The sequence below is a fragment of the Elephas maximus genome, chromosome 20, assembly GCF_024166365.1.
Source record: "Elephas maximus indicus isolate mEleMax1 chromosome 20, mEleMax1 primary haplotype, whole genome shotgun sequence".
NCBI classification, from domain to species: domain Eukaryota; kingdom Metazoa; phylum Chordata; class Mammalia; order Proboscidea; family Elephantidae; genus Elephas; species Elephas maximus.
The window spans coordinates 44,124,715-44,139,323 of record NC_064838.1 but is presented as its reverse complement, the minus strand read 5'-3'; the positions used below and the strand labels follow the sequence as shown (position 1 = coordinate 44,139,323).

The 14,609-nt window shown below is 38.7% G+C and overlaps 1 protein-coding gene across 2 annotated transcripts in view; it reads right to left on the bottom strand.

Annotated features, from left to right (window-relative positions):
* The window catches only part of TXNRD3 (thioredoxin reductase 3), an 80,861-nt gene that overhangs the window by 61,568 nt on the left and 4,684 nt on the right, over window positions 1–14,609 (bottom strand). For both annotated transcript variants that reach the window (XM_049862541.1, XM_049862540.1), the window contains exons 2-6: window positions 13,273–13,333; window positions 12,134–12,243; window positions 5,701–5,829; window positions 5,383–5,455; window positions 3,590–3,709 (exon numbers count right to left, since the gene is read on the bottom strand). In XM_049862541.1, coding sequence (XP_049718498.1) covers window positions 3,590–3,709; window positions 5,383–5,455; window positions 5,701–5,829; window positions 12,134–12,243; window positions 13,273–13,333 — 493 coding nt within the window. The remainder of the gene's footprint in view (window positions 1–3,589; window positions 3,710–5,382; window positions 5,456–5,700; window positions 5,830–12,133; window positions 12,244–13,272; window positions 13,334–14,609) is intronic.

Genomic DNA, 14,609 nt, shown 5'->3' with positions numbered 1-14,609 from the left:
AATGCCTATCAACGGATGAACGGATAAACAAACTGTGGTACACACAATGAAGTAACACTCAGCCATAAAGAGAAATGAAGTCCTGATACATGCTATAATATAGATGAACCTTTACAGCATTATGCTGAGTGAAATAAGTCAGTAACAAAGTACTACTATTATACGATCTCATTTATATGAAATGACAAGTACAGGCAAATTTATAGAGTTTACTAGCGGTTAATATGGGTGGGCCGGAAGGGAAGAGGAGACATTGTTTGGGAAGCAGTGAGCTTCTATTTACGGTGATGAGAAATCTGGCACCGATTAAGGGTGATGGTTGCAAAACATGACTTATGTAACTGATATCACTAAATTATATACTTGAAACAGGTTGAACTGGCAAATGCCGTTATATATATATTTTTACAACAACAATAACAACAAAAAAGAACAGCTGCTGAGGCTGGTTAGATACAAACACCTCACAGGAGTTGTTTTCTTGGTTCAGAGGTTCAAAGTCATGGTTTCATGGGACACTCCAGTCAAGTGGCCTAATACTGTTTTTAGTGATTCTGTTCTATCCAGTTCATTGAGTGGTGTCTGGGGTCTTAAAAGTTTGCAAGCTGCCATCCAAACTATAATAATTGGTCTCTCTTTGCCTGGAGCAGCAGAGGAAGAAAGAGAGTCAGGAATCCAAGGAAGAATTGCTTCCCTTAACAACTAACTCTAGTGCCATGAGACCAATGCCTAAAAATTGGTAAGCCGCAAATTCCATGCAATGGCTATTTCTTAGTATAGCACCCCAAAGTTAACTCAGACAGCATTTTGTATACATACAGAAGTATACAAGGAACTTTCAGGAATTTAAGATTTTACCCACTGAAGAAAATTAAGAAGTATTTAGAAATAACAAGCACTTATAAAAGAGTTTAAGTACATGAGCTGACCCCCTCAGGTATGGCAGAGGTGTGTAAACATACCTCTCAACTGTCTTCTCTCTGAACTGCAGAGAACAAATGAGTGTGAACCAATGGAGAATAAACAAGGTTACTACACACACGAAGTAGTCATCTCGAAGATAACCCTGACGTGTCTAACATGATCCACACAACCACCTCTGAGGATCTCTCACTGTCACCAATATCCTATGCCACAGTTCAGTAGATCACAACCTTTTCCCCACCAAGGAGGCTTTTAGTATTTTTTCCTACTTGGACTCGATTATTTTAGGAACAGTGTATAAACACTTTTTATTTTAAAAAGCAACCCCTTAATTACTGTCAGAGCAAAATGCACATAATTCAGTTCCTATTTTATTTAGCCTTCTGCAGCATTTGGCTGAATTTAGTTCTTTCTAAACTCTCTTCTCTTGGCTTCTCTAACACAGCTCTACTGGTTTTCCTTCTCTTCCTCAAATACTTAAATGTTAAAATACGTCAGGATTTTCTCTGTCTTCTATTCTTTCCAACAATATATTCTCCCAGACCATCTCAACAATTCCTAAGACTTCAATATAACTACATGTGGGTGGCACTACAACTGAGCCCTGCTGGACGTCTCCACCCGGATGCGACAATGGTACCTCACCCAAGAGGAACGATTCAGGGAGAAGGCAAATGCATGAATGTGAAAAGACTGCCCAGAAGTTAAACCAGTGAATGGCGAGGCCTTCCTTATCTACAACCTGTTAACACTAGTGTGTCCTAAAGCTCTCTTTGTTGACTGTGTGGAGAAATTTGTCCAGTATCAACTCATTATCCAGAACTCAACCATGCACCCTCCCCCATTAACCCAAGTCCACCTGTTTTCACCTTCACCAGTTCCTCATCCTGGATCCCTTCCTCTGCCTCCCAAGGTGACCTGGATGATTTATCAGAATTACCGGCCTAAGTTTAAGAATCACCTGTGAAATTTTAAACACACATATGGCCATAATAACTGGATCAAAAGCTCTGGTGGAAGAGACAATGCATTTGTAATTTTTAAAATCTCTCCAAGTTCTCCTGATAAAGAGCCAACACTGAGAAGAATCAGTACTCTACATCTAACCAGTCCCCACATCCTGTCAACTCCATTTCTTGTATGTCTCTAATCCATCTTGTGGATTCTAGTCCAACTTCACAGTCTCAGTTAGGCCTTGGTCATTTCTCCTCAGGTCACCACAGTGGTGTCCTATCTTTGTTCCACCCCCACCCCAGCCTTCCCAGACTTCTATGTTCCACAGTGCCATCTCAGTGATCCCAAATCCTAACTGCAATTCACATTCCTTTCCTGCTTAAATTCTGTAATAGCTCTCTTATTACCTATTTACCTAAATAGGATAAAATTTACTTAAAATGGCATATAACAGCCTTTGAGACCTGCTCACCTCTTTAATTCCATTTCTCTTAATGTTCTTCCAGCCATTCTTCACTTCAAAAAGAAGTCTTTTTTTTTTTTTTCACTTCAGCCACTCATAATTCCCCAAACACAATCTGTGTTCTCACATGTCCGTATTTTTTGTCAAGCTGCACCCTGTCTTCAATGTTCTACATCTGAGCTATCTCCTCCATGAAAGCTTTCCTTGACAACCACACCTGCAAGGCTACATTAGGTGCCCCTCATGCTGATGCCTAAAACACAACCATTAATTATAGTGTATTTCACAATGAATGGATCATCTTGTCTCTTTCAACAGACTATTCCTGCTTAAGGGAAGGAGCTTTTTTTTTTTTTTTTAATTTTTATTGTTCTTTAAGTGAAAGTTTACAGATCAAGTCAGTCTCTCACACAAAAACCTATATACACCTTGCTACATACTCCCAATTGCTCTCCCCCTAATGAGACAGTCCGCTCCCTCCCTCCACTCTCTCTTTTCATGTCTATTCCGCCAGCTTCTAACTCCTTGTACCCTCTCATCTCCTCTCCAGACAGGAGGTCCCAATAGTCTCAAGTGTCCACCTGATCTAAAAAGCTCACTCCTCACCAGCATCCCTCTCCAACCCATTGTCCAGTCTAATCCCTGTCTGAAGAGTTGGCTTTGGGAATGGTTCCTGCCCTGGGCCAACAGAAGGTCTGGGGGTCATGACCACCGGGGTCCTTCTACTCTCAGCCAGACCATTAAGTCTGGTCTTTTTGCAAGAATTTGGGGTCTGCATCCCACTGCTCTCCGGGCAGGAGCTATTTTTTCCTCATATCTGAATCTCAGGGTCCAGCCAATAAATGTTTATTGGATGATTTTCCACCTTTCATTAACCAAAGAAATATATAACCACTGATAAAACAGAAAGTGTTATTGCACTGTATGGTTAAAATTAAAATGACCCTTATTATTCTATTTTCTTTACACTTGAAAAAATTTTGAAAACGATTATCTTTCACAGTCTGCTACTGATGTGGAACTGCTACAGCTGAAACGCTTCCCTCCCTCCACTGCCAGGCCCACAAGAGCAGAGCCATATTTAAAGTGTTCATCTTTGAGACCTCAATGCCAGGCTAAAAATAACATAGAGTGGGCTCTAAATGAATCTGAAGCTCAACTATAAAAATATGAATAGCAAGTCTTTACCCAAGAAACTCATTCTTTCTCCTTTTTTCTCAATCTATATCTGTATATGCCATTACTCACCATGTTGATTGTACTCCCAGCCAAATTTCCTTGAGTCACGTAATGCCTGTCCCAAAAGTGCAGCTTGATGCATCAGTTTCTTAGGAATACAGCCTACATTTACACAGGTACCACCAAGACCTGAGAAAGAAAATCACAGCTTTAATGTCTCCTCTGTGTGCGTGTTTATGTGTATGTGGTTTTACATAACTGCATGGTGGGTGTCATTAAAACATGTGGCAATGACAAAGATGGTAGTGGAGCCAATACCACACCCCACAATAACTAACACAAGGTATTAGTCCAAAGTGTCTAACCAAGGGTCCATGGAGGAGGCCCATGGATGAGTAAAATGCTCTATGGATATGTGTAAGAACAGTTTCCTAGGAACAGAGTTTAAAACTTCCATTTGAGTCTGAGGGATGAGAACTTGACTGATTAGATATATACTGCCCCAAGGGTCAGAACCCCCATTTCAAGCTTTTTACTCTATATGACTTTACTCCTTCTCTGAACCAGAAGCTCTTCCACCTTAAGCTGCATGGTGACATCTGCTTTGAATCTTGAATAATACAAAACACGTCATGCATGAATGAAAAGATTCCCTCATTGACAGCAGTCTCTTCTGGTTGCCAGAGAGTAGAGTATTTCTGGACAGGAGAGGAACGGGGAGAGAAGAGAGAGTGGGAAGAGAAGAAGTGCAAGAAGAAAGGAACAAGGTAAAAAAGACAAGTATACATATACTAGGAGAATATCATGAGAAAAATCAAGATAGGTTAGCTTTGCTTTATGAAATTCTAGGCTAAATTTTTTTCAGTAAGTTTGAATTTACAAAAGCTGATACTCATATTTTATCAGGTACGGTTTTGGCAAGAAACAGATGACACATAGCTGGGTAACTGAGCAAATTTTATAGACAAGTAACTTACAAAGATGTGGGCAGGAAGAGCACTGAGCGATAGAACAGTACCCTAAACTAGTGACAGTAGAGGCTCATCGCCATGCTGAAGGAGAAAGAAGCCTGAGTGAATGCCACTACCCAGAGGGAGACCAGCTGACCAGGGTAGTGGCCTTCTACAGAAGGATGTAGCCACCTGCCAGGATCCAGCAGAGAGGGAGACAGGGGATAAAGATTCCAACTTTCCTCTCCTCCCTCCCTCTGTTATCCTCCCATTGCCCCATATTTGCCAAGCCCAACCCGAAGACAGAAGGCAATGTTGCCAACTGATCAACCTTCAAGGGCACAGAACAGGCATACATAGAAAATACCCAGCATAAAATCTATGTGCCGTATTTTATAGTGAAAAAAACCCTGGGAAGGTAAGCAAACTACTGTACACTACACAGTAGAGCCATGGGGCTGAGACCACGCCAGGCTCTTCACTGAACTATATGATTGCACACACTAACTCCGCGGACTATCATGCAGCCATTACAGTCAATTAGGAAATCAAAAGAAATAGAAAAATGTTTACAGCAAACTTAACATGATACAGTAAATACATGTGGAAACACTAGTACACGTGTACCAAAAATTATGGCAGAAGTGTTGAAACACTGGGATTAGAGAAATTTTTTCCTTTTCCCAAAATTTTCTTTAATTTTTTTACATTCTTTTTCCAATTTCACCACCTGATAACTATGGATTCTTAGGCCAGTTACTTAAACTTCTTGACTCTCAATTTTCTCACCTATGAAACAGGACTAGTTATACCTCTTGAGATTACTGTGAGGGTTAAATAATATATATAAAGCAAATAAGGCATGTCAAGAGCAGAGAACAACAATAATGACAACAAAGAAAAACGGCTCACCCCAGGATGTGCCATGAGGTGATGGGACCACAAAGTCTAGCACCATAACTTTCTTTCCCAAAATGGCAGCTTCCTACAAAAAAAGGATAACATATAAAGACCTTGTTGTTTTCCCGACATGCCCCAAATTTTCCACTCCCCTAAATGCAAACAGACTGCACTTGCGTGATAAGGCGATCTTTTCCCTTTATTAAACCAGCTATTACAATAAAAGCTTAGACTGCAATATTATAATTATTATTTTTTTTGAAGCAGCAGAAGAGATGCTGTGGCAATCATCAGGAAAATTACCTAGACGTTTCATTTCTATTTTCATACCTTAGCACATGAAAGGCCACCAGAGCCACCACCGATAACAATGAGATCATAATCATATGCTTCACGATCATAGGAAGACGCATGAGAATCTTCCTGAAGGAGCTTCTGTAATAAGCCACTCTGATGTGCCTATGTTCAAGATGAAAGGAGAGAGAACAGTGCATTACTTATCTGTACCCTATGTTCAATCAGCATGGATTTCTTTTATGAAAAAAAATCTTAGAAACAATCTATCACTCATATAAGTTGGAATTTTAAGTTTATTTGGATGCTGTCCAAATAGGGTCCAACGAACCCTAATAAGGCTAGCACTAATGCAAAAAACACAGAATAAATGTTGGAGAGGCTGTGGAGAGACTGAAACACTCATGCACTGCTGGTGGGAATGTAAAATGGTACAACCACTTTGGAAATCAATTTGGTGGTTCCTTAAAAAGCTAGAAATAGAAGTATCATACGATCTAGCAATCCTACTCCTTGGAATATGTCCTAGAGAAATAAGAGCCATCATAGGAATAGATACATGCACACCCATGTTCACTCCAGCACTGTTCACAATAGCAAAAAGATGGAAACAACCTAGGTGCCCATCAACAGAAGAATGGATAAACAAATCATGGTACATACACACAATGGAATTCTATGCAACGATAAAGAACAATGATGAATCTGTAAAACATTTCACAACATGGATGAATCTGGAGGAAATTATGCTGAGTGAAATTAGTCAGTCACAAAAGGACAAATATTGTATGAGACCACTATTATAAGAACTCAAGAAAAGGTTTAAACATAGAAGAAAACATTCTTTGATGGTTATGAGGGTGGGGAGGGAATTCACTAACTAGACAGTAGACAAGAATCATTTTAGGTGACGGGAAGGAAAACACAGAATACAGGGGAAGTCGGCACAACTGGACTAAACCAAAAGCTAGTAAGTTTCCTGAACACAATCAAACACTTCGAGGGACAGAGTAGGTAGGGTTGGGGTCTGGGGACTATGGTTTTGGGAGACATCTAGGTCAACTGGCATAACAAAGTTTATTAAGAAAATGTTTTGCATCCCACTTTGATGAGTGGTGTCTGGGGTCTTCAAAGCTTGTAAGCAGCCATCTAAGATGCATCAGTTGGTCCCAACCCACCTGGAGCAAAGAAGAATGAAAAACACCAAAGACACAAGTAAAATATTAGCCCAAGAGACATAAGGGCCACATAAATCAGAGACTCCATCAACCTGAGACCAGAAGAACTAGATGGTGCCCAGCTACCACCAATGACTCCCCTGACAGGGATCACAACAGAGAGTCCCTGACAGAGCGGGAGAAGAGTATGAAGCAAAACTCAAATTCATGTAAAAAGACCAGACTTAATGGTCTGACTGAGACTGGAGGAACCCCCAAAGCCATGGCTCCTGGACACTCTGTTAACCCAGAACTAAAACCATTCCCGAAGCCCACTCTTCAGACAAAGATTAGACTGAACTATAAAAACGTAAAATAATACTTGTGAAGAGTATGCTTCTTAGTTTAAGCAGATGCATGAGACCAAATGGGCAGTTCCTGTCCATAGGCAGGATGAGAAGGCAGGAAAGGACAGAAGCTGGTTGTATGGACACAGGAAAGCCAGGGTGGAAAGAGGGACTGTGCTGTCACATTATAGGGATTGCAACTAGTATCACATTACAATATGTGCATAAATTTTTGTATGAGAAATTAACTTGAGCTGTAAACTTTCACCTAAAGCACAAAAACAAAAAAGGATTCAACGAGTTAGAATATAACACAAAGTATGTTTTTTTTTTTTGTTCTTTTTGACCTATCACCTGATAGCTAGGCAGGTGTCAAATGACCCAGAGGTCTAATCAAGTGCAGTGAACTGACAAAGTTTCACTTTTCAAGATCATCTGTACTTTATTCACCTGTGCTAGCCTTCATTTTGAAAACAACTCTTACCCACCATCAGAAGGATATGTGCATTTTGTTTTCATGGTTCCTCATAAACTGATCTAGATTTTGAAACTTCCTATACAACATTACACTTTGCTTTTTCTTTCAGCAGTGGTCATGAGCTAACTTGGCACCTTATTCTCTCGTTCATTTGGTCCCCCTAGTGATCAGAAATGGCTTAGATGATGTTAGAGGGTCAACAGGTGGCTTAGCAACAGTTTTCTTTATGCACAGTCAGTTGCTCAATTTCCTTACCTTGGCTTTAGAAACATTATGCTTGAAGTAGCTCATCCCGTCAAGCACAATGAAGTGCTTTTTAACTATGTAGATTTACCAGATTCTACACAGTCCACTGAGGAATGGGTACACAAGAAGCCTTGTAGCACCACTCTGTAAGTGACTCCCTTGGCCTCTTTATTTTAAGGTTCTTTAGGGAAATCCATCTCCTAAGCATCTGCCATACAAGGAAATGCCTTTCAGACTTGAAACATAGTGGCTATCTCTGCATCTCCAGATTGATGCTCTGAAATCATTTTCCAGGTTAGGATTGGCAAAACTAAGACTTCAGAAGGTGTTCAGGGTCTGTAAATAAGGTACTTACCACCACATGAATTGAGTTATAGATTCTAGAAATAATAAAAGAGACTTTCACTAAATTATTATATAATGCAATCATTTTTCCCAACAAAATGTAATTCTTAATTAAAATCTCAAATATAAGATTTAATCAATCACTGATTACTAACACCAGCATACAGATATAAAGGATACAAAAGATAAGAATTTTAACAAAGTAAATAACTAGTTATAAAATATGAATCTTACTTAACAAATACCAATTTTTACTTATCACTACTTAACTGAACAACTCCTTTTCTGTTCATTTCTAGCATTCTAGGAGTCAAAAATTGAAGGCTATGGGCCTTTGCCAAGTTCCCCAATGTTAGTAGAATCCATAAAATTCTAATAATCCTAGACAAGATTGTTAGCATGGGCCTCATTTTACTAAACCTAAAAGATGGAACAGTCCTTGCTTCTCTCTCCCTCAGAAGAAAGAGACCAGGGAGGTCTCCAGGGTGGCCCACCCATCTGTCCAGAAGAGTACATGACTGGCAGCCTCACTCAAAAGCCTGCTTCTAAACTTCTGGAGCTAACAAAGGAATTCAGCAAAGTTGCAGAGTACAAAGGCAACAAACAAATTCAGTTGGGTTTCTAAACACCAGCAATGAGAAATCTGAAAGAGAAATGAGGGAAACAATTCCACTTACAATAAAAAAAAAAAAAATTAATTTTTTTTTTTTTTAATTGTAAGTTTACAATAGCATCTAAAAATAAAACACCTAGGAATAAATCGTGAAGGGCTTATAGCAGAAAAGCAATAAAACACTGCCGAAAGAGATTAAAGAAGACTTAAATAAATGGAAAGCTATTCCATGTTCTTGGACTGAAAGACTTAACATTGTTAAGATGTCAACAATCTGTAGATCTATAAATTCAATGCAATCTCGGTCAAAACTCCGATAGCCTTCTTTATGGAAACAGAAAAAGCAATTCTCAACTTTATACAGAATGCCAAGTGGCCCCAAATAGCTAAAGCAATGTTGAAAGAGAAGAGCAAAGTAGGAGGATTTATACTTCCTAATTTTAAAACAAACTACACAGCCACAGTAATAAAAACATCCTGGTACTGGTATAACAATAGACACATAAACCAATGGAAGAGACAGTTCAGAAATAAATCCCAACATCTATGGTCAACTGATTTTTGACACGGGGGCTAATACCATTAGATGGGGAAAGATGAGTCTCTTCAGTAAATGGTGTTGAGAAAACTGGATTTCCACATGCAGAAAAATGAAACAGGATCCATGCCTCACACCATAAAACCCAACCATACCAAACCTCTGCCATCGAGTCAATCTCAACTCATAGTGGCCCTATGAGGCAGAGTAGAACCGCCCCATAGGGTTTCCAAGGTTGTAAATCTTTATGGGAACAGATTGCCACATCTTCTGCAGAGCAGCTGGTGGGTTCAAAGTGCCAACCTTTCGGTTAGCAGCTGAGCACTTAATCACTGCACCACCAGGGCTTCTTTCATACCATAAACAAAAACAAATTCAAAATGGATTACGGACCTAAACGCGCAAAATAAAAACCATAAAATTCTTGGAAGATGCAGGGGTAATGCTGTTGGGCCTAGCTTTCAGCAACGGATTATCTAACGTAATAACAAAGACACAAACAATAAAAGGCAAAATAGATAAATTGGACATGATAAATATTCAAAACTTTTGTTCATTAAGACTTCACAAAAAAGTGAAAAGGTACCGACCGGGAGAGTATCTTTGGAAACCATATATCCAGCAAGAATCTAATAACCAAAATACATATAAAACTTCAACAACTTAACAACAAAAAGATAACCCAATTACAAAATGGGCAAAGAACCTGAATAGATATTTCACCTAAGAAGACATTCAAATGACCACCAAACACATGAAAATATGCTCACTGTCATTAGCCACTGGAGAGATGCAAATCAAAACTACAATGAAATACTATTTCTCTCCCACTAGGGAGGGGTGGTGGCGCAGTGGTTAAGAGCTAAGGCTGCTAACCAAAAGGTCGGCAGTTCAAATCCACCAGCTGCTCCTTGGAAACCCCATGGAGCAGTTCTACTCTATTCTATAGGGTCACTATGAGTCAGAATCGAACTGATGGCAACGGGTTTTTGGAATGGCTAAGATAAAAATAAAAAACAAAACAGAAAATAACAAATGTTGGCAAGGATGTAGGGAAACTGGAACCTTTATTCATTGCTGGTAGGAAAGCAAAATGGTACAGCTGTTGTGGAAAACAGTGTGGCAGTTCCTCAAAAACAGAACTATCATATGACTCAGCAATTCCACTCCTAGGTATATTCACAAGACTTAAAAGCAGAGACTCGAAGACTTGTACACCTAAGTTCACTGCAGCACTATTCGCAATAGCCGAAAGGTAGAAACAACCTAAATGCCCATCAACGGATGAATGAGTAGACAAACTGTGGTATCTACATACAATGGAATATTACCCAGCCAGCAGGAAAAATGAAGTTTTGATACATGCCACAATATGGATTGAGCTTGAAGACATTATGCTCAGTGAAGTAAAGTCAATCACAATGGACAAATATTGTATGAACTCACTTACATAAAAAGACAAGAACAGACAAATGTATAGCAACCAAAGTTTATTAGTGGCTACTGGGGGCAGGTGGGAGGGGGGAAGAGAGAGTTATTGCTTATGAATACTGAGTTTCAGTTTATGGTGATAGAAAAATCACACTGATTAAGGGTAAGGTTGCACAGCCAATTAATGTATTTGCTGTCAATAAGGTGTACACCTATAAAAAACGGAATTGGCAAAAGTTGTATATAGATATATCTACAACAACAACAAAAAGAATAGCTTCTGAAGCTGCTTAAATACAAGCTAACACTCATGGGATTTGGTTCCTTGGTTTGGAGGTTTAGGGTCATGGTTTCATGGGACATCCCAGTTAAGTGGCCTAAGAACCTGTTTAGTGTTTCTGTTCTAGCTTCTAGTTCGTTGTGCAGTGCCAGGGGTCTTAAAAGCTTAAAAGGCACAATAATTAGTCTCTATTCACCTAGAGCAACAGAGGAAGAAGGAGAGTCATGAACAGGAGGAGGACATAGAACATGCAGCTAATTGCCTCCATGAAAAACTGCTTCCTTTGCCATGAGACCAGAAGAACTGGTAGGTGCCTAGCTACCATTACTGAACATTTTGATCAAAGATTCTATAGAAGAATCCCGATCAAAAGGGGGGAAACGCGAATAGAATTTAAAAATCTCATGCACTCCAGACTTTCTGGAGCCATGGAGGCTGGATGAACCCTCAAAATTATTACCCTAAAATAATCTTTAAACTTTAAACCAAAAATATCCTTTGAAGTCTTCTTAAAACCAAACAATAGTTTAGCTTAACTAGTAAAGAATGTCTACCTCGAGCATTATGCTCTTTTAAGATCTATCTATATGGGATCAAACTGACAATAGCAACTCTAAAGACAAGACAGGAACCTTAGGGGGCAGTGAGTTTACGTTAATCACAGAGGGACAACTCAAAAAAGGAGGTTAAGAATGGCTGCACAACTTGAAAAATACAATCAATGTCACTGAATTGTACATGTAGAAATGAACTGGTGTATGTTTTTGCTGTGCCTATTTGCAGCAACAACAAAAAAAGAAAATATATTATTTAAAAAAAAAAACTTTCTTCATAGGTTCTGATAGAAAAGATAATTTGATAGAAAAGTTAATTTCCCTTAATCAAGATTATCTGAAAACCATCCTATGTGCTTTTCCATATTTCTAACTTCTAAAAGACAAACAGACTCCTAAAAAACCTTTACTCCCCTTTTAAATATATTTAATATAAGAAAATTTGAACAGCTTTGAAAAATATATAATTTCTATTATTACCTGAAGTGTCCTGTCACATCCACCCATATGTACTTTATTCACAAAAATATTGGGCACAGTTCTCTGATTGGTGATCTCTGACAGAACTTCTTGAACAGTGGCCCCATCATCTAAAGAATAAAAAATTAAATACATAAAAACATGAAAAGGGTTCCAAAATTTAGGAGTTGAACTGAAGTGTCACAACACCCAAAAGTTGACATACATACCCATAAATATCACTGTGTTATATAAACTCATGAACTGATGTGTCAGGCTGAGGAAAAACCTATGCTTTCAAAGGAAGCCCTAGTTAAAGAACAAAGACCAATCTACTTTTAAAAATAAACCCTCCTAAGTTAGATTTTGATATATAATTGACTATTCCATGACAAATAGATAAGGCCACCTTTAAAAAGCAAATATCAACATAAAATCTGCTAAAACAGTAATAACTCAGAAATTGCTTCCTATAACTACATTTGAAAAATCGTTGTGATCGGAGTCCAAAGTTTATCTTCCATCGCTAAAATAAAACTGGGCCATGACTACTTAAGACTATCTTACTCTGTATACCCTTTAGAAAAGCCTCAAAGATTCAAGAACTTTTAATTTATTAAAGTGACTTGCCTAAAAAGAGTCAGTGAAGCTCCCTGAGGGCAGAGACCAAGTTTGTTCTGTTTTTACTAGAATATCCTCTGTCCCAGTATATTCCCTTCCTAACAGCTGCCTGTGTTAAATGATTAACAGTGGATAGGTGGTAGGGTGGAGGGAGGGAAAAATAACAAGAATTCAAATCACAAAGCTAAAATATTAATGTATTTCCCCTCACGGTAATACAACCTGGAAGTAGGAGCAGATTCTTTTCATTTATTACTGCTTCATCTATTTTACTAGAAAGCTGATGGATATATCTGAAATGCCTAAAGTACTTCAGGGTAGCAGCTTATGTATATTCCTCCCACTCCTTCCCTTCAAATACAAAATATATATTAAAAAATAATCTAAACCAAATTTTATCACATATGGGTTCGTTTCACGCATGGTTAAATGTAGACCAAAACAGCTCATCCTACTCAGAGAAATAAATTAAACAGAAAGTAGCCAATCTTGTTGACATTTATTACAAATCAACACTATGTACCAACCATTATACTTACCAATTTGATCAAGTTCCAGGATATTACATTCAACTCCCAAAGAAGAAAAGAGTTCTTTAACCTGTAACAAAAACTTACATAAGTTTCACTCTCACAACAGTTGCAACAGTTATGAAACAGGAGCACAGTAAAGGATGTCCAAGAGAAGTTTTCTTCAGGAATATGATTTCTGACCTAAATGGTTTTTTTCTTCCCTGACACATATTCCCAGAATTATTTCAGCCAGTCCCTTGCCTTTTTTTACCAGGTGGATCTTCATGTCCCCATACCTACAACTTTTCCCAAATCTCTTTTCTGAACTCAAGACAGACTAATTCTCCACCTGGATATTCCACAGGCTCCTCACACACAACATGCCCAATATGCAATTCATCATCTTCTACATACCTTTTCCTCTGTGTTTCCTTTTGACATTCATTAAGCAAATATCTATCCATTAAACACCTACTACAAGTCACCCACTGTTCTAAATGCTTAAAATGTAACAATGAACAAGAACAAGACATAATCCTTGCCCTCCAGTAAGGAAGAGAGACAAGTAAATGGACCATTTCACTACATCACCACTCACCAGCAGCTTAAACAAGAAATCCCAGAAACCCTTTTTTCTACTCAAAAAGCAGGCAGAAGAACAACAGCATGGACATTACCGGTGAGGTGGTTAGAAGTACAGAATCAGGCGCTGAATGAGAATCAGCATTTTAACAACTTTTAGAAGTGCTAAGAATCATTTTTAAGCCACCCTCTCACACAACCTCTTCCCACCCTCAGGCTGACTTTCCATCTGTCTAATTAATTACTAAGTCTTAAAAATTCTCTGTTCTGAACTGGTTAATTTTTCTAGTTCCCCACAGTTGGCTATCTTAGTTTCACCACCAACATCTACTACAGGAATTACTTAGCAACATTCTAAGAGTTCTCTCTGCATCCCAGCTTTGTCCCCTTTAGTTCTACAAATTGCAGCCAAAGTGGTCTGTTAAAACCCACTTTTTACTGTATTACTTAAAACGCCTCAATGCTCTCAGTCCTTGTCATGGATTGAATTGTGTCCCAAAAAATATGTGTATCAGTTTGGCTAGGCCATGATTCCCAGTGTTGTGTGACTGCCCACCATTTTGTCACCTGGTATGATTTTCCTGTTTTATAAATCCTGTTTCTATGATGTTGATAAGATAGGATTAGCAGCAGTTATGTTAACAGGGCAGGACGCAATCTACAAGACTGGATTTTGTCTTGAGCCAATCTCTTCTGAGATATAAAAGAGAGAGGCAATCAGCGAGACAAAGGGACCTCATACCATCAAGAAAGTGCCAGGAGCAGAATGTGTCCTTTAGACC